Source organism: Oculina patagonica, chromosome 5 (assembly GCF_052425735.1).
Source record: "Oculina patagonica isolate OP01 chromosome 5, crgOcupat, whole genome shotgun sequence".
NCBI lineage: Eukaryota > Metazoa > Cnidaria > Anthozoa > Scleractinia > Oculinidae > Oculina > Oculina patagonica.
This window is the reverse complement of record NC_135762.1, coordinates 19,510,555-19,529,063: the sequence shown is the minus strand read 5'-3', so window position 1 is coordinate 19,529,063 and position 18,509 is coordinate 19,510,555. Positions and strand designations below refer to the sequence as shown.

At 39.2% G+C, this 18,509-nt stretch overlaps 1 protein-coding gene across 1 annotated transcript; it reads right to left on the bottom strand.

The window, feature by feature from the left end:
* Window positions 1-140: 140 nt before the first annotated feature.
* Window positions 141-16,774, bottom strand: LOC144654086 (uncharacterized). The gene is made up of 13 exons (XM_078514194.1): window positions 16,720-16,774; window positions 15,081-15,219; window positions 13,131-13,256; window positions 11,930-12,186; window positions 11,464-11,551; window positions 10,794-11,174; window positions 10,149-10,568; window positions 9,225-9,328; window positions 8,384-8,669; window positions 7,858-8,048; window positions 7,393-7,571; window positions 7,132-7,307; window positions 141-262 (listed from the first exon to the last, which is right to left on the bottom strand). The coding sequence occupies exons 2-13, from the start codon at window positions 15,151-15,153 to the stop codon at window positions 141-143; spliced, it is 2,403 nt and encodes an 800-aa protein (XP_078370320.1). The 5' UTR covers window positions 15,154-15,219; window positions 16,720-16,774.
* Window positions 16,775-18,509: the final 1,735 nt, after the last annotated feature.

Sequence of the window (18,509 nt, the reverse complement as noted above, 5' to 3'; positions counted from 1 at the left end):
ATTAACATAAAAACAACGATATCATCAGCACATTTCCTGGTTGGATAACGCTAAGGATAAACTGCTATCTAGTGAATAGTACATTTTTTTGTCGACGCTTGTCCACTGAATAGCGATGTTCCAACTGACTTTAAAGATTTTCAAACCATCCCAATAGAAAAAATAAAATACTTGCCAGCGATATGAAGAACAGATCCAAGAGCCACTTGTTTGTTAATGCTATCATTTGGACTTAGCAAAGTAAAAGATAACGTTCTTATTCCTGTTTAGGGAAGTAACAGTACTTTTGTCAACTAACGATTAGACTTCTTATTTATATTACATGATAAATAGTTTTAGTAGTATAGTAGGGATATTTTACTCTTGTTTTTTGGGCAGGAATCTCATTAGCGTGGGCAGGAATAAATTAACGGCGATGACGTCATAGAATCATGAATAAAATAAGGTGGATTTAATTAAATTGTAGGTATAATCAGTTTGACAGGGTTTCGTTATTTTAGGATCAATGATGTCATAATGTATTTTCATTATAGTGCTGTGGAATTATAACTAGTTTAACCGGTTTGTTTGGCTGGTATAACCAGTTTGACAGGTACCAATGATGTCATAATGAATAGTTCTTAAGCCTTTATAAGCTCTTGCACCCTCAAGCACATCGATCACATTTCGTCTGTATTCCAGTTAAAATGGGTCTAAATATTTGTTAGCTTTGATTTAATTTTTTTCTTATACTGCTTTGTGGCTAGAAAGATAAATATTTCTACCAGTAAAATAGATTCACTGGTGAAAAAGTTTTGCAAACTACCGGGATCTAAGCTTGACAAGTTTAAAGCCCTCCATTCAGAGGTCTTTTCCAAAATTCATTGGGGTCGATAAGTGGCCTTTTTATGTTTAGCCAAACAGTTGGAATTGACCGAAAAAGAAATGGGAGCAATTATTTCAATTTCTCATTCCCATTCTTACCGCGATACCACTGTAGCTATATAAATAGTCCCACTGGAAGAATTGCTATTAGAGCTTCTACCTCTGACCCATTCACACTTAAGTAATGGGCTGTTGGCGTTCTACCCCTTCGTTTGGATTCGAACTGATTGTTAATCGAATCCGTTGTGTATTAGCTTGTTGCGGTTCCAAAGTCATCGTACAAAACTCCGAGTATTGCGATGGAGAAAACACTGGCCAGCATTTATTTCGACCCAAGTCATCCTGCAAGTTTCGGTGGCTTGGATGCTGTGTACAAAGTAGTCAAAGAGAAAGGAAAAAGTCAAATTTCTCGACAAGAAGTTCGAGATTGGTTAAGTCAGCAAGTCGTGTACACACTTCATAAACCTGGCCTAAGACATTACAAGAGAAGCCGAGTCGTTGTTCCTGGCATTGACGCACAGTTCCTGGCAGATCCTTGTGATGTTTAAAACCTTAGCCGCTACAACAAGGGCTACAAGTACCTTCTTACCTGTGTGGACATTTTTAGCAAGTATGCATGGGTCCTGGGTTTAAAGACTAAACAAGGTCAAGAACTAGTGAAAGCTTTTCAGACCATTTTATCCTCTGGACGTAAACCACACAAACTACAAACGGATCAGGGAAATGAGTTCCTTAATCGTGTTTTCTAGAAATTTCGGAGAGACAATAACTTGACTTCTTCACAGTAAATTCAGGACTGAAGGCTTCCGTGGTTAAGCGTTTAAAACGCACATTTAAAAATAAGATGTACAAATATTTTACTTACAAAAATACCCTGACCAAAATAGAGGTGCTTCCTCAGCTGTTAAAGCCATACAACAGCACATACCACCGTAGTATTAAAATGAAACCCACTCAAGTTGCTAAAGTCGATGAAGCTAACGTGCGGCAAACGTTGTATGACAGTGATGTACAGAAGAGAGTTCGCTTCAAATTTAATGTTGGAGATCGCGTAAGGATAAGCAAGATCAAGGGAATCTTTGAAAAGTCTTACCTACTCAATTTCACAGAAGAAATTTTTACCGTGTAAAAACAATTTTCGCGTCAAATACCGGTCTAAAACTTAAGAATGCCGGTCTCTAAATCAGATTCCGCGAGGGGCCTTTTGCTAGACACTGACTCCCTTTATACAACGCTCCCCCCTTCTCTCACTCCAGCCTCTTCTCCACTCCCGCTCCCCCCCCCCTCCCTTTCCCCCCCTCGCGGACCTCCTCCCCCACTATAAGTCCCCCACTCTCTCAGACCTCTGGGGGGGGCCGCCTCAACACCCAACGCCCCCCCCCCCACGCGGGTCCGCCCCCCCAGGCCCCCCCCCCCATTCCCCCACCCGCCCCCCCCCCCCCTCCCCCCCCCACCCACAAACTCCAACACACCACGCTCGCCCCACCCCCCCCCCCACCCCCCCCCCCCCACCCCATTCCTCCAACCCCACCCCCAGCACGGCATCCCCCGAGCGCCGCCACCCCCCCCACCGCCCCCCCATCTCCCAACATTGGTCTTTCGTTCTTTTGGGCATGTTCTCGGCAGTGATGTTGCTGATTTGCTCCAATTGGTGTCTTTGGTGTAGACGGTGAGTGATTTGTTTGCACGCGAGGCTCTCAAACTCGTGCAAAAATATAAATTGAGCGCCTCAAATACGATTTTAACGGATTTTTGTTATTTGCATTTTTCTTTATAGGAATTCATCGAGAACTATACAGTGTTTTAAGTATACCCTGCCTATACATAAAAGTATGAGAAATCGAGTTCCATCCTCTTCAGAAATGTTGATTCTACGACCGGCATTCTTAAAGATGATTCTGGAGAGACTCTTAGATGGAACATTCTACGAACCCGAATTACAGACACTTATCAAGAACGATGATGTCCATCGTGTAAAAAAGATCTTACGCAAAAAAAGCGCAATAAAATAGTGGAATACTTTGAGAAATGGAAAGGGTACCCAGATAAATTGATTAACTGGTTTCCTGAAAGTGATATTTCAAAATTGTAATGCAAGGCTATTTATCCACGTGTGTTTAATAACAGAGAGTCAAATCATTAAAGCAGTTATCGCGTGATTTCTTATAAATTAAGAATATCCAGAGTAAACAGTTCATTTGAACAAAAGATACGATGGACTCTAGAGACTTGGAGATAAACTAAATTGGCTGAAACATGGCTTGATCTCTGTCTATTCACGCGCACATGACCTCCTTGCGCAACCCCACGCGAGATTCCCACGCGTGTTTGCAAAGAAAAAACACCTTCCGAAAATGGCGCTTATGGCCCTTTTGGCTCCTTTTTTGTTAAATTAACGATAAATTTCATGTCTTAAGCATTTTTCTAGTTTCAATCAACCTTTTATAGGTTAAGCATGGTGCAAAAGAAGTGTAAGCACTGTTCGATTCCTGGTTCCGGTTCAAAATTTTTAGTTCGATTAGCTGATCATTTAACTCGAGAACATGGCTTATCAGAGACAGAGCGGAAATATTGGCTCCAATTCGCTAAATTACAAAACACCAACATGGTTCACGTCTATGAGGAAGGGAACGAACCCAGAACTTTTTTCTATAAATGAACTGATGTGCACGTAGCTCAAACAGACAGTTGTGAGCGTGGATCCGAGATTAAAGCATCCGTTCCCTGCCCTGGTAGCCGGCCTCACATGAGGTGGTAAGAGTCAGTTTGTGAAACGTTACTTGAATCGGGTGAAGAAGTAATTGATGGCGCTCCTGAAAATGTCATTTGGTGCTATGGAATATATCAACCCGCTTATGATGAGATGCAAAGGACTATTTCTAACATCACTTTTGTCGAAGGCGTTTCTAGTGATTAAGAGAGCATGATCAACCCTTCCTTAAGAAATCTAGTGGTCATCGACGATTTTTTCAGTTTACTTTGGCCACCCGCGTTGCGAAGTTCGTTGGGAAATTGGAAACTTTGTTAGGAAGTTGCCAATAGGTTGCAAAGTTTGCGAAGCAAATTGCGAACTTCAATACAAAGTTCCGAACTTCGGCCTGACTGAACTTTCCAAGTTTGGTAGTTGAGAAGAAACAAGACATGTTGCTTGAAAGTCATGGCGATATCTGAACTCGTTGATTTTAGAACTGGTCAAGGAAAGTTGAAGTAGCTTGAAGTGTAAGACATTAACGTTTCGCATCAGCGATCACGCAAGTGATTTGACCATAAATAAATTTTATGCATGCAGAAATTTGGTGAAATTTTAACTTTTTTGTATGAAAATACACATTAAAGGATTTCTGTGAGGCATCATCATCAATTTCAAGTCTTCTGCGTTTGTAAGCCGGATACAACTGGATGGTTTACTCATATGTGAAATTGTTTTTAATCGAAGCCAACGCGATGCGACAGGGAAGACTAATTTGTCGAGACAACATGTTTACGGCCCGCTGAACATAAAAGTTTTCGAACCTTTTATATTTTTATTTTTATGACATTTGTTTCCAACAGTTTAGCGTAGCAAAGCCCTTTTTGATGACATAATTATAGAAGGTTTTTATATATAAATTCGGGCCGAAGTTGGGAACTTTGTATCGAAGTCCGCAATTTGATTCGCAAACTTCGCAACGTAATTGGCAACTTCGTAACAAAGTTTCCAATTTCCCAACGAACTTCGCAAAGCGGGCGGCCAAAGTAAACTGAAATCAACTGTAATGCAAGACCTCAGTAATGATCATCGAATTACCAATCTGTTTACCAAAGGCTGGCACCACCGCAACCTGAGCGTGATATTTATACTACAAAACATCTTTCACCGGGGAAAGGAATTGAGAGATATGAGCCTGAACTATCATTATTTGGTTCTCTTTAATTCACCGCGGGATAGCAGTCAAGTCAATAACTTAGCGAAGCAAATGTTTCCTGGTCATGTGAAATACATGCAAGAGTCATTTCAAAATGTAACTAGAAGGCCTTATGGATATTTACTATGTAATCTTAAACCTGAAACAGCAGATGACTTTAGGTTGAGAAGTAACATTTTCCCAGGGGAGACTCAGATTGTTTACGTCAAAAAAGTATAAAAGGATTGTGTCATAGTGTTTTCAGTCACTTGAGTATGGCCCAGCGTCTGAGAAAGAGCCACGATTTTTTGAAGCTTCTTGCCAAGTGTACTCCTGCTCAACGGAAAGCGATTTTGAAGGTTACCGACGACAATTTAGTAAGAAGCATTTGTCAGTGTGTGTTAAACGTGCTAAAAGAGACAGTGTCTGTCAGAAAACCAGCTAAGAAAAAACCTCTAGCTCACTAGAAAGTCTTAGTAGCTTTGGCTCAGAAAAGAAATCCAATCGACAAGAAAAAGAAGTTATTGGTTCAACACGGAGGAAACTTTTTAAGTGTCTTGTTACCGCCTGTGCTTCGTGTGTTGAGTTTAATTCTTGCCAATAATGAATCACACTAAACGTATGGTTCTAGTGCCCGAGAATACTTTGGAACGATTGCAGCAACGTCAGCAGATATTAACACCGCCTGTGACACAAATACTGAAAAACTTGGATGGTGAGATGAATGAGATTTTATCTAAAGAAGGTTTGTTTGGTTTTTTAGTTTTTTTATTCCTATAACACCAGGGACGCCGTTTCAAATTTACATATTGCTGAAGAAGGCTACAGCAGTAGCCGAAACGTCCTGCACATATTTTAAGCCAGTGTCAACTTTTATCAAATAATTTTAATCTTATCATGCCTCGCTACAAACCAGATATTTTTAAAGTTATTGACCTTGTTTAGTCTTAAAAGCCAGGATCCATGCATACTTGCGGTTTTGAATATCACAAAGATCTGCCTGGAACTTTGCGTCAATGCCAGGAACAACGACTCGGCTTCTCTTGTAATGTCTTCGGCCAGGTTTATGAAGTGTGTACACGTCTTGTTGACTTAACTAATCTCGAACTTCTTGTCGAGAAATTTTACTCTTTCCTTTCTCTTTGACTACTTTGTACACAGCATCCAAGCCACCGAAACTTGCGGGATGACTTGGGTCGAGATAAATGCTGGCCAGTGTTTTCTCCATCGCAATACTCGGAGTTTTGTGTGATGACTTGCGAACCGCAACAAGCTAATACACAACGGATTCTATTAACAATCAGTTCGAATCCAAACGAAGGGGTAGAAGGCCAACAGCCCATTACTTAAGTGTGAGTAGATTCGAGGTAGAAGCTCTAATGACAATTCTTCCTGTGAGACTATTTATATAGCTACAGTGGTATCGCGGTAAGAATGGGAATGAGAAATTGAAATAATTGCTCCCATTCCTCTTCGGTCAATTCCAACTGTTTGGCTAAACATAAAAAGGCCACTTATCGACCCCAATGAATTTGGGAAAAGACCTCTGAATGGAGGGCTTTAAAGTTGTCAAGCTTAGATCCCGGTGGTTTGCAAAACATTTTCATCAGTGAATCCATTTCACTGGTAGAAATATTTATCTTTCTAGCTAATAGACGGTATAGGAAAAATCGAATTCGAAGCAAACAAACATTTAGACCCATTTTAACTGGAATACAGACGAAATGTGAATGATGTGCTTGAGGGTGCAAGAGCTTATAAAGGCTTAAGAACAATACACTATGACATCATCGGTACCAAAAATAAAATAAAATCTGTCAAACTGCTTATACCAGCCAAGATAAAAATAAAACATGACAAACTGGTTAAACTATTCCACAGCACTACAATGAAAAATGCATTATGACATCATTGATCCTAAAAAAACGAAAACCTTTCAAACCATTTATACCCACAATTTAATTCAATCCACCTCATTTTATTCATGATTCTATGACGTTATCGGCGTTAATTTATTCCTGCCCACGCTTATGAGATTCCTGCCCAAAAAACAGGAGTATTAAAAACATCCCTACTATACTACTAGTTTTCGAGCTCGCCTGAAGACTTGGGAAGATAGGCTCAAATATCTTGTGTTTTTTATAAAAAAAAGGAACGGGAGACTTGGCAAGATTTCTGTAAAAACGTCACGATGAGGGTGGGGTACGGCTGTGGGAAACACGGGAGAAACTATGCTCTGGAGAATACTCATGACTGCAGAAACAAACCTGTCACGATTTCTTGGCAATGTAAGGGTGAGGAGACTTTCGACGCACAGGTTCATTATCAGTTTAGAAACGTAACCAAGAAAAAGCTATAAGCAACTATACTATAAGTAACTTACCAGGCGGCATGGCATATAGATGGTTGCCTTGAATCGGCTCTTCTTTAATAACCTTTTGTTTGCTCATCCCAACAGACAAACATTTAAACCTCAGTTCGTCCTTCATGTAAACACTTAGTGAATACAAATGACATTTATGTAAATATATTCTTGACTTGGCTTGCTTCTTCAGGCATCTACATTACAGAAAAAAAGCATTTCAGAAAGAGTTGTTCACTGCAAGTAAAACTATACGTGCAAAGTGTATCCATTGTTATTTACCTGTCAGGCTCGTTATAACTAGCCCATCGTCGCAACTGTACAAGCATCGTTTCGTCTTGTTCTGAACTAGAAGCAGCAGTTTCCTTAAATGACAACTCTATTTCTTCAAATTCTTTGAACCACAGTTCACATTCATCTCCGCAAGACAAGGAGAAAATATAGCTTCCGCTCTCCGGTACCTAAAAGTTTTAAATGCATTTATCACGTTCTGGTTACGATTAAAATAACTTCAGTATTTCTTTAATAAAAAGTAACTTGTTCAAACTGAATAGCGATTTAGCTGAACCATATTCGCAAAAACTTGCATCTAAGAAATATCAAAATTGTTTAAATAACCAAAAAAAAACTCAGCAAAATAATTGGTTGCCTAGTAGTAGTTTTTACCATGGCAAATGAAATTAAAAAGACACCGATTGACTGAAAAGTGGGTTTAGTATGGAAAAGTGAAAGGAACAGCAACTCTACCTGTAAGTATGAAGTCAATCTTTCACCATAGTTTTCGCTGACCTCAAATGTAGCAGACATGTTAAAAGTGGTAGTGTATCCGTCTGGTGGCTGTTCAAAGATTGGATTTTCGCGAAGAGTGGCAAAGCCCTCGGTATTTACGTACCTATACCATAATTCCCTTCGCACTCCATGGGCATCAGCAACTGATTCTGACAGAGATAAGGTTGCTTCGATTATAGGAAACACAAGAATTGAATGAATTCATAAAATATGAAATTAAATGTCTTTTCGTCTTTCCCTTTCCCACACACGCACTGTTTGATACAGGAACACGCCACTTTTGATGAATATATTGCCCTCACTCTGTACTCCAGGTGATTCAGTTGCAATTTGACAGCAAGTTGGTGCTAATAGATGTATAGGCGCTCTTTCTCCGTTTGTTGCGACCGAAGGAAAGAGAATGCTGATGACGATTTACTGTAGTAGTAAAACACGTCTTTTCGCGCAGTTGCATATTGTTGTATAATAGTATTTACTGACTTACCGAAACCAGACACTGCGGCACTACTGGTTGGCGGGTTCCATGTCTGGCTTAGGAACTCCAGTATGACATATTTACCGCTCCTTGGTGGTGTGCATTGGAAGATCAGTGTAGTAGGATTGTAAGAGATTCTATTATCATCACACTCAGAGTAAGAGCTGTTCTCATCAGCCACTAACAATGTTACCGATTCTGCAAGCTGGTCACAACACTTAACATACAAATCCACTGCAACTGTGAAAACGGAGATCCTCTTGACTAGCGTTATTATCCATCTTGGGGCACTTATCTAAACAAAGACGTTCTTCTTTTAGCAAAGATAATTTTTAAAATGCTTAATAAATGGATATAATGTAATTTAACTTCGAAAATTCTTGGACATTCAATTTTGGATAAAACTGAACGCCCAAAGATTTAAAACGCTAAATATATGCGCGTTCAAAGTTATTAAAGAAAGATATGTTTTCGTTTTGATTTTTTCAACACCGAACATCAAATCTGGTAAAACAACTAAGTACCAAATGCTACATATCTGAATCTTTTCATGACTACTTTAAGATCGTAGAAACGTTATTTGCTTGAATAGTTATAAAGGGCGTTTTACTTATATGCGATTGTATGTTGAAGCTGGTTCAGTTTGCCGTAGTGTATGTAAAATTGTTGGACAAAAAAATTAATTGCGTATTTACTAGTGTTAATTGACAGGCATTTTCTTTAAGTAGTTAAATGTCCGAAAGAAAAAACGTCCGGAGTTTTTTGGTCTGAAGTTTAATGTCCGAAAAAATGTTAAAGAATTTTCCAAGTTGAGTTATTATGCACTGTAGACAAACCAACAAAAACTTACGTCCTTCTGGAGAAAAGATGAAAACTGCGGAAAATCCATTAACGATAGCATCTCTTGTTCGTGAAATTTGCCATGGCTCCAAGTTTCATACTTGATCATGTTCACTGTTGAAAAAAAAAACAAAGTCAGCGTTTCTAGCACTGCAGGAATAAATTTTCAGTCTTAAATGACAGATTGCACTACTGTAAATGGCAATAAAAGCCTATTACATACAAATAAGTTTGGCCTGGATCGATGGCTTGGACGTATGAGGCTTGTATCTGAGCTAAGACGTGACAAATGTCCCTGGTTACCATCCCGTGGGTAACTTCGCTCTTTGAGCTTCGTGGATTTGCATACAACTTCTTCTCCAATTAGAGGTTTGGCTTGAATCTGTACGCATGCAAAAAGGATCGTTGCCTCTGGGCTGCAGCTGTGGCAGGGTGCGGCGTGATGACTCGCTTACACCTGCAATTTCGTAATTCTCACTGTACATTTTGTGGCAACTGAGATTTCAAGGGGATTCGGTCGTGATTTGATGTCGCTAGAGGTTTCGAACTTACGACGAAAATAACACCATCCTTCTTTATAAGACGAGTGCCCATGCTCTGATCCTTACCTCTGTTCATTTTGTCAAGTTTCATGGAAATTTTCGCGATATCGCGCTGAAATTGCAGCTGGTTGCAGCGCGAGCAAGTAGCAATGCAAGCTGCTACAAAAAATGCACCAAAAATTGCCTGAATAGGCCTAAGTTGTAATGCTCGACAATGCACTCACTCATTAGGACCGTGTGTCGTGTAAAAATACAGAAACAAAGTCACTGAAAGGAAAAGCTACACTGGCCTGCTCAATGCTGTACTTTTCACCAACTAATATGCTAACGGTATACATAGTATACATACTACATGAAACGATTTTCCTTTCTTTCAAAGCTGGTAAAAATACCTTCAAAGCTTTCACATATGAATCCATTCATGTTGCTACACTCAACATTTAGAAGCTTCATGCCATGCCCATAGCTACTCAAGGCGCCGCATGAATTCTCATCACCATTCAGTGGATAGCCACTCTTCCAGTGCTGATCATCCACGTGCTTTCCATCATTCCACATCCAGGTGTCCGGTCCAGACTTCACACTTGTTCGATGAAACCCCACGAAAAGGTCTGTCTCAGTGTTTGTCATGCTCATAAGTACCTTCATCAAGTCAGTGGTGAATGGTTCAGGTTTCTTTAGTAGTGCCAGATCTCCTCCTAGCTGCCGACAAGATGCACGAGCGCCGTCCCAGCTCCTTCTCGTGTTTACAAAGAAGCGAAGACAGGAGGGCCCGACAGGTTTCCAGCCTGGATAACAACTTGTCGTGCTCTCTTAAGGAAATTTAACATACAAAATACAAAACTGAAATAAGTGCCAAGTCGATACATAACAAATACAAGTCAAATTTACAGCTGTTGTTAGATTTCGAGATCCCTAGGTGACAACCGTGTGAACTTATCGTATGCCTTGTTTTCACTAACAGTGGTTTGTGCTTATGCTTATGATTTTGCCGGGTTGTGCTTCTGCAGTACTGGGAAAAAGCAACAACGACTTACCTAGAAGGAGGAAGACTGGAATTGTTCTTGCCCAAACTGTAGAACAACAGTCTGTTGAATGGTTTGAGACGGTTACCTTATTGGAGAAGTTAGAACCAAAAGAAATTTCATAAATGTCAGCAGTGGCTTGATTTCTTCTAGCAATGAAAAAGTCAGATGGAAAACGTTCAGTGTTATCAAGAAACAGAGCTGTTGATATGATGTGATTTCCTGTTCTGGACGGAGGGTAAATAAAGAGCATAGTGTCATTCTCAGTCCGCTGGATCTGATCAGCCTGAAATGAGAACACGTGCTCCCATTGATCGTGGGCTGGTAACGAGTGAACTCGGTAAATCTCGTCGCCTTCTTCTCTTGTTGAAACAACATGAAAAACAGGAAGATCTGAAACAAAACAAGGTCCTAATAAGACGTTTACCCTCTTTAAGGTGACTGGTAACGATTTTCATCATTTTCCAGCGCTTACACTTTGATGGGCAAGTACTACAACTCTTTATCAGTTGCTGTTACAGTATAGTATTAAACTAATGTCCAATCCAATAACTCAAAACGAGCTCGGTGACCCCATTTTTAAAATATTATTGAGTTAAAAAATTCTTATCGGAGGGGTTCAGAGCCACCATAATATTTTTACCCGTTTAGCTTCAAAACAAAATATATAACAACTACAAACCATGTTTACAAGATCCATTTATGAAGCGAAACTCGTCCAAGGCTGCATCACCCAAGTACGAACTTCCTTTTATTCCCTCTATGATAATCTTAAAGAAATAATACTTTCATTTAATTTTGTTCATTTGAATAATATTCAGACTCAAGAGGGCTTGTGAGTTTCAATAAGGAGAAACCTTACATAGGGCCTGCTGAATCTATATGCCCCGACTTGCTACTGGTAGGCGAGGCAGAAATAGCCAAAGTGTTTATATGGTAAAACGTTCCCTCGCTCTCAGGGACACCCTGCCTTTAACCCTGGACCAACTTTGTGACTTCTCGTGCAAAGGGTTCTCTGCTATTTATAAAGAAATTTATAACAAGCTTTACGCTTTTAACTGATGTCTTGAGTTTGGCACTTTACTTCAACGACGGGCTTTGTCGAGCAAACGTTTACGAATTTTTACAGAAAGGACACAGAAACTTACCCGGTAGTCAGATTGCTCGTCACTCGTCTCGATTTGCGTTTTGATCCAGCGGTCTCCCCAGTGACCAGACTTGACCCATACGACCCTTTCAGCGCCGTCAGCGCTTTGAATTTTAACTACAACGCAACTCATGGTTGCGCCGTTGAAGTTGTAATGGAATGTCATACACTGCGTGCCGTTCATGGGAGGGCTCAGAAGTCTCGCCACATCTCTTGGTCGGTTATAAGACGCTTCTATATAAATATAATATCCATTACCTGTAGTAATAAGAGTAACAGACATTTGAACGTGTCTTTACACATCGTTTCCCAATTTTTAAAATATTTCCCTTAATCATTACCACTGTTAGGTTGTCACATCTTTTCCACAAGCAAACGTCACTGTGTTGATATGTGTTTTTTTATATTGTTGATTGAATAAGATTCTACATAGTCAATAAAAATACCTACAGCCATCTTTACATTAACTTACAAAGAGTGGTCATACAGAAACAGAAGGGAAAAGAGTAACTAGGTATACTGAGCAGTGACTGAAATATCTGCTTTCGTTTTCAAACTCATGTGTAAGCGGTGAATTAGACTTATAAACATATTGAAAGTAAAACAAGCTGTAATTAAAAATGTTGCAGTTGTTTTATATCACACTGTAAATCCTGACCACTGGAAAAAAAAATTCAGGGGCTCAAGTGGGCACGGCAATGTCCACTGCTTTACCGTTTGACCTACAAAGCCACGATGGTAATGGCGTGCGAATGAATTCCATTTATTTGATTTGCCTGGAGATGGTTCTAATTTAGAATCGAAACGCTGTCATCTTTTTTTATTTGTTGTTAAAATTTAAATACATGTTGGACATGTTTGTTGCAGAAATATCGTCCACGCATTTAAGATCAAATGGGATTCACTCACGCGCTGTTCCCACCGTGGTTTTGTAACTCAGTCGGTAGAGTGGTGGACTTGTAACCCAAAGGTCTTGGATTCAAATTCCACCTGAGCCACTGATTTCAGTTTTTTTTATTGGTCAGGACTTACAGTAAAGCAATTTTTATTTATTTGATGTTCTTTAAGATTGCTCTAATATAGGGCATATGGGATCGTAACACTGGCATCCTTGTTTCTTTATGTCACAGGTGCTCACTCCTAAGTAATGAGGTCCTGCTCCCTTTCAATTTACAGAAAGTTGAACAGAAAGTTCACTTGACCTGAAACATCTTGAGACGGTCCAGTAAACCTTGTGGGCGAGGACAATCTATACCGATTCCAATCCATTTGGTCGCTTTCTTTCTCGTTGATCCATCCACACAAGTCATTCTCGAATGTGCAGTCTCCTGTGAAAGAAGATGTAGAAAAAGCACCAAACATACTGGTTTCGAGTCCCAGAATTATAGTGTGTTCTAGCGTTACTGTCTGTAACGAAAGTTTCCACAACGCCTAATGCCAATTTCTAGAAAATCTTGAACAAGCGGCCACTTACTTCGCTTAACAGAGGTTTGTCTTTAGTCTACGAGCAATCTCTTTGGCCAAAATCCTGTTTAGTTTACCTCGGTGTAAACATAGGCGTACGGGCAATTTTTTGCCAGGGGGGGCGGTGAACCATTTGCCCAAAAAATTATCGCAAGTTGCCCAAATTTTTACGAAAAAGTCGAGAAGAAACGAGGGTCCTGCGATGCACTAATATAAGCTACCATAGGCCTACATATGAAGAGAAAATATTCTCGTGCAGTTCTTGCATATGAATTTATCATATGAGCTCATAAATCACCTTAAAAGAAATAGCTATCTGCCATTTCGACGGCCGAAGATTTCAATGATACGATCTTTTCATTGTTGACTACAGATTTGGCATATGCCTTTTCAATGTTAATAAGTGCGATGTTACTGACACGTTGCCCCATGGTGCTGTTGAGGTAAGTTTTCAATCTGCACAATGCACACAATGATCTTTCTGCAGACACGATGTAGCAAGTATCATGCACTGCGAGGATATGTACCACATAAGAAAACTTTGGAGACATATCAAATAGAACATTCTCGTGCATTGTCTCCAGCATTTCTAAAACAGTCATGTAGCCTAATCCGCGCAAACGACGAAAACTCGCGTACATTTTCTGCTCGGCTTTCAGAATCTCGCCGTCGATTTTGTAAAATTTAGCAACGCGGGAGAAGCTTTCTTTATCAGGGTCGTGTTTTACCGTGACATAAATTTCCCAAATTGAGTGACCATCATTGTGTCCATTTTAAAGGAAATATGAATTTATTTGTTATAAAACGTTTAGAAAAGGAAGTTCATAATAACTGCTGGCTTCCACGTACAAGCGACGCTTCTTTGGTGCATTCATCAAACTGTCCATTCACTGCTTCTTTAAATTTAACATCTCACTAGATTCCACGTTTTTTCTGGATGTATCGATTCTCACTGACGTCTCTACTTGAAATGGTGCCCGCCGGAAATTTGCGTCCTACAGTTACGAAGATATCAGCGCCTCTCGAAATAAGGAATCTTGGGTAAATCTTGTTAGTGAATCTGGTCTCACATTGTCAAGAAAAATAATAACCACGCCGACTTCAGGTTAAAATAGAAAATATCTATCTTTTCGAGAAAAAAAAAGAAAACTACTTTAAAAACTGGCTTTGCCCAAATTTCTCTTGCTGCCCAAAAAATCTGAGTTGCCCAAAATTTGGGGGGGCTGCAGCCCCCCCAGCCCCCCCCCCCGGCCCGTACGCCTATGGGTGTAAAAACCTGAGAAATTTGTCTTTGTTTTGGAGCTATCGTTTTCCTGCTCTGTATTGTTTCGAGGTTCTTTGCCTTAAGTCACTGGTGAGTTTCACAGGTTTTTACACCGAGGATGAGTCCAAAGTCCATTGACTTTTTTGTCTTTCATTTGTGTCTCAAAGGTATTTAAGGTTCGTTTATTGGTTATCAGTCTTCAATTTTAATTAAAATGGCGGTGAAGTACATTCATCGAGTGGTAGTTATATTCAGTGAACTTCTTCAGTGCTTTTCGTTTTTACCAAGAATTGTACATGTTGAAATTACTTTTAACCGAATAAGACATTATGGGAAATTCTTGACCATTCTTGATCTTGTTCGAATTTCTGTTATCCCTGAGTGTAATTATGCTCGGATGTTATCAAAAATACAATATAAATACCTTGGCTAGCATTCACGGTGATCGCTATTTTTAGCCACCAGCACATCAAAATGACGTGTTTGACCAACGGCATTACGTCAGTAGAAACGTCTTCTGCAGTAACTTTTCAGCCTCTTATCGTCCTCTCACAAATTCAGAACTATACGAACATAAAACAGGAATTAGAAGAAAGCAAGCAGAGTAGCATATAAGGGACTGATTGTACTACACTTTTTCGTTTGATAATCATAAGTTTTGTAGTTTGTAAATCCAGCAAGAGGTAGACCGGGACCTGTCAAGAACACTTATGTCCAGGATTGAACGCAAGTGTTGTTTAATGAGTATTTCATGTTTGTCTGTGTTATTTGACATTTCCATATTACTTCATATTTGACAGATTTTGGTGTGTTTTGGTGAACTTTTATAAATGAGGACACTTTGTGATGCCTGTCACGAGGAACGTGAATCTCATCAGCGTTCAATCCTGGACATATCTGCACGAGAGTCTGGTGGGCAAAATCCTCTCAGAAATAAACTTTGATGAGAGAAATTAAAGAGAAAATGCGTCATTATTGAAACAGGCATTAAAATGGTTTTTCAGAATCTTCCAAACTGCACGAGCTAGTATCGAGCGTTGTCTAGGATTTCCAAATTTTCCGCAGAAGATGTCACCCCTAGATGCCCCTATACTCGAACAGATCTCTGTTCCCTTTAAAAACAACCGTTATCCTTGTCAAGTTTCTTTCAGCCGAGTATAAATTCGTTCCTGCGGACCTGCAAACTAATGCGTAAAAAACTTTTAATACTTTCCATTTTTGCTCATGTTTGCCAAGAAAAAGCCCATGTAAAGGAAACGCGATAATCGGAAAATCATCAAGAAGAAACAAACCTAAAATCCAAAACGTACCTACATGAATAATTCAAGCTAATAGCGACTGTCTAATGAACAACTCCTAAAACCAAATTGACTTTAGGTTTTGCGAAGGAGTAAGCCAACATTCGACAAGAAAACTTTTAAAATCGTTACCATCATGGAAACTACTGTTAAATGCAAACCACTAACTCAGACTAACGGCTGATAAAACTAAGAGCCTATACAACTGAACTACTCTCTATCGCATGATCAACACAAGCCTAACAAACTAATGTTCACATTTAAATAATATCACTACTGAGACGTGTTTGGTTGAGCTAACAGACTTCTCGACTCTGCCGGGGAGATAAACTGAGAAATATCATAGATTGTAATTTTGAACATTCCGTGGTTATGCTAAACTTTGATTGAAAGGTAATGGAGCAACTATAAAAATAGTCACGCTTCTTAATTGTTCTTCTATCAGTAAAAACCGTTCCCGCATCAAGTTACCGTCTTGCTCTGTATTCCTAAGACTTCTTAGATTCTCACAGTGTTATGGCTTCCACGTAAATGAATACGGTTAGTTCAATTTCACAACTTAATATCATGCAATCAGTATAGAACTGCGTAGAGGAAACATAATTTTTTCTTTGTGTACTTAAATAAACTGACGTGTTTTTGTGAAATCTTATGAACGCAAGGACTTACGTTTACTTTGTCGAGTTTCGAACTACCAAAGTGATTGCAAAATTGTTTTGATTAACGATTGAATGCAAGTAGAAGTTGCTAGTTATATATACTTACTTGCAACATGAGAAAAGGAACCCAGTTTTGAAAGGCAATACTAGACATACTAGTGAGTGGCGGACAAAACAAGATTACGGCTCTTTATCCCTTATAACAAACACAGCTTGCGTCGAAGTCAATTTTGCAATGCTTAAATGTAAACAGAAAAAATGAAATTGCTTTTAACATGTTATGAACATCTGTCTATTCGGGCAAGTATACCTTATACGATTGACTGAATAATACTGACTGAGCTGGTTAACATGCAAGCTGCATAAAGAACCCTGCCATGTTAAAACGACACATCGATATTAATTCTCAGTTTGACTGAGTGACGTGTGCTTTTTTTTTCTTTAATGGGAAGCTTGTCTTCCTAAGTGTCGGAGGCAGTCGAGACAACGAATCCCAACAGATAATTTAATGTTGAACAGCTAGAAAAATTCCGACCAAGTGTGTATTTACCGCAACAATGGAAAATTAAATCAACTTCACTTGAACTAGCGTAGAACCTTAATGATAAACTAAGGTTATATTTGGAAAAACAACAACAAAATTATATGTCATCTCGCGTCGCGTGGGATTATTTTTGTTATCTCCGCTAAAAAGGGTTTTTTGTCGTTTTTTCTGCGCAGGAAATACATTTTAATGGCATATTTAATGCACTATTGGGTTAAGGTCACTTTTGTATTACTACCTTCCAGGCATAACTAATCGATGATCAATGACATCAATTGGTAATCAATGAGTAATCGATGGGTAATCAGTTGATTAGTCATTGATTATTGGCGATGATCAATGAGTAATCGATGACTTATTGAAGCCCAAAAATTTTGTGGCCTATCGATTACTCATCGATGGCATCGATTACTCATTGATGTAATTGATAACTCATCGATGACCCATTGATTACTCATCGACTATTATACTGGGCACAAAAGACACGTTTCTTGCTTTCTTGCACCATTTTGTTTTGTTTATTGTTTTTTAATCTGTGTTTTTAATTTTTCTTTATAACTGGCGTTCCTGTTGACGAAATTACGCCTTCATAAAAAGGTCAAATAACCTTTTAGCATGTCGAGACGTGAAGTGCCAATCGATAAAAACAGATGATTTGTGCGGGGATTTGTGCAATATTTCACTTTACCCAACTCTTTATTCAATAACAAAACAACTGAACAGGAGCCAACCAGTCTGAAAATGAAACAAACAAGTACGCTGACAAGAATGGACTACGTGGTTATAGATTTTGTTCGGTTGATGTTTGTCTGCAAAGTAAAACTGCTTCGGCTTAGGGAAACAGCCGGCATACGGCATTTACATTACGCATCATAAGATAATATCGATGAGTAATAAATGAAATCAATGACTAATCGATGCAATCGATGACAAATCGATAACCAAAAATTTTGTGGCCTATCGATTAGTCATCGATTATTCATTGATCATCGGCAATAATCAATGACTAATCAACTGATTACCTATCGATTACCTATTGATTACTCATTGATTTCATTGATGTCATTGATGTCATTGATTAGTTATGCCTGGTACCTTTCGCGTTTGATTCGTAGCACGTGATCTGTAATGAGGATCATATGCGCCCTATTGCTGAGGTTGATTTGTATTTCATGTAAATGCAGTTGCCGACAAAGGCCGACCCCTTAAACCTTCGTTCTTGCGTGTGTGTTAATTAATAACAACGCATTTTTCAATATTATTAGCCAACTGATTTTGTCCAAAAGCTTTAAAAACAACTGTAAATTACCCCTTCCATTTGGCGCAAAAAACTTTTCAAATTCGATTAAAAG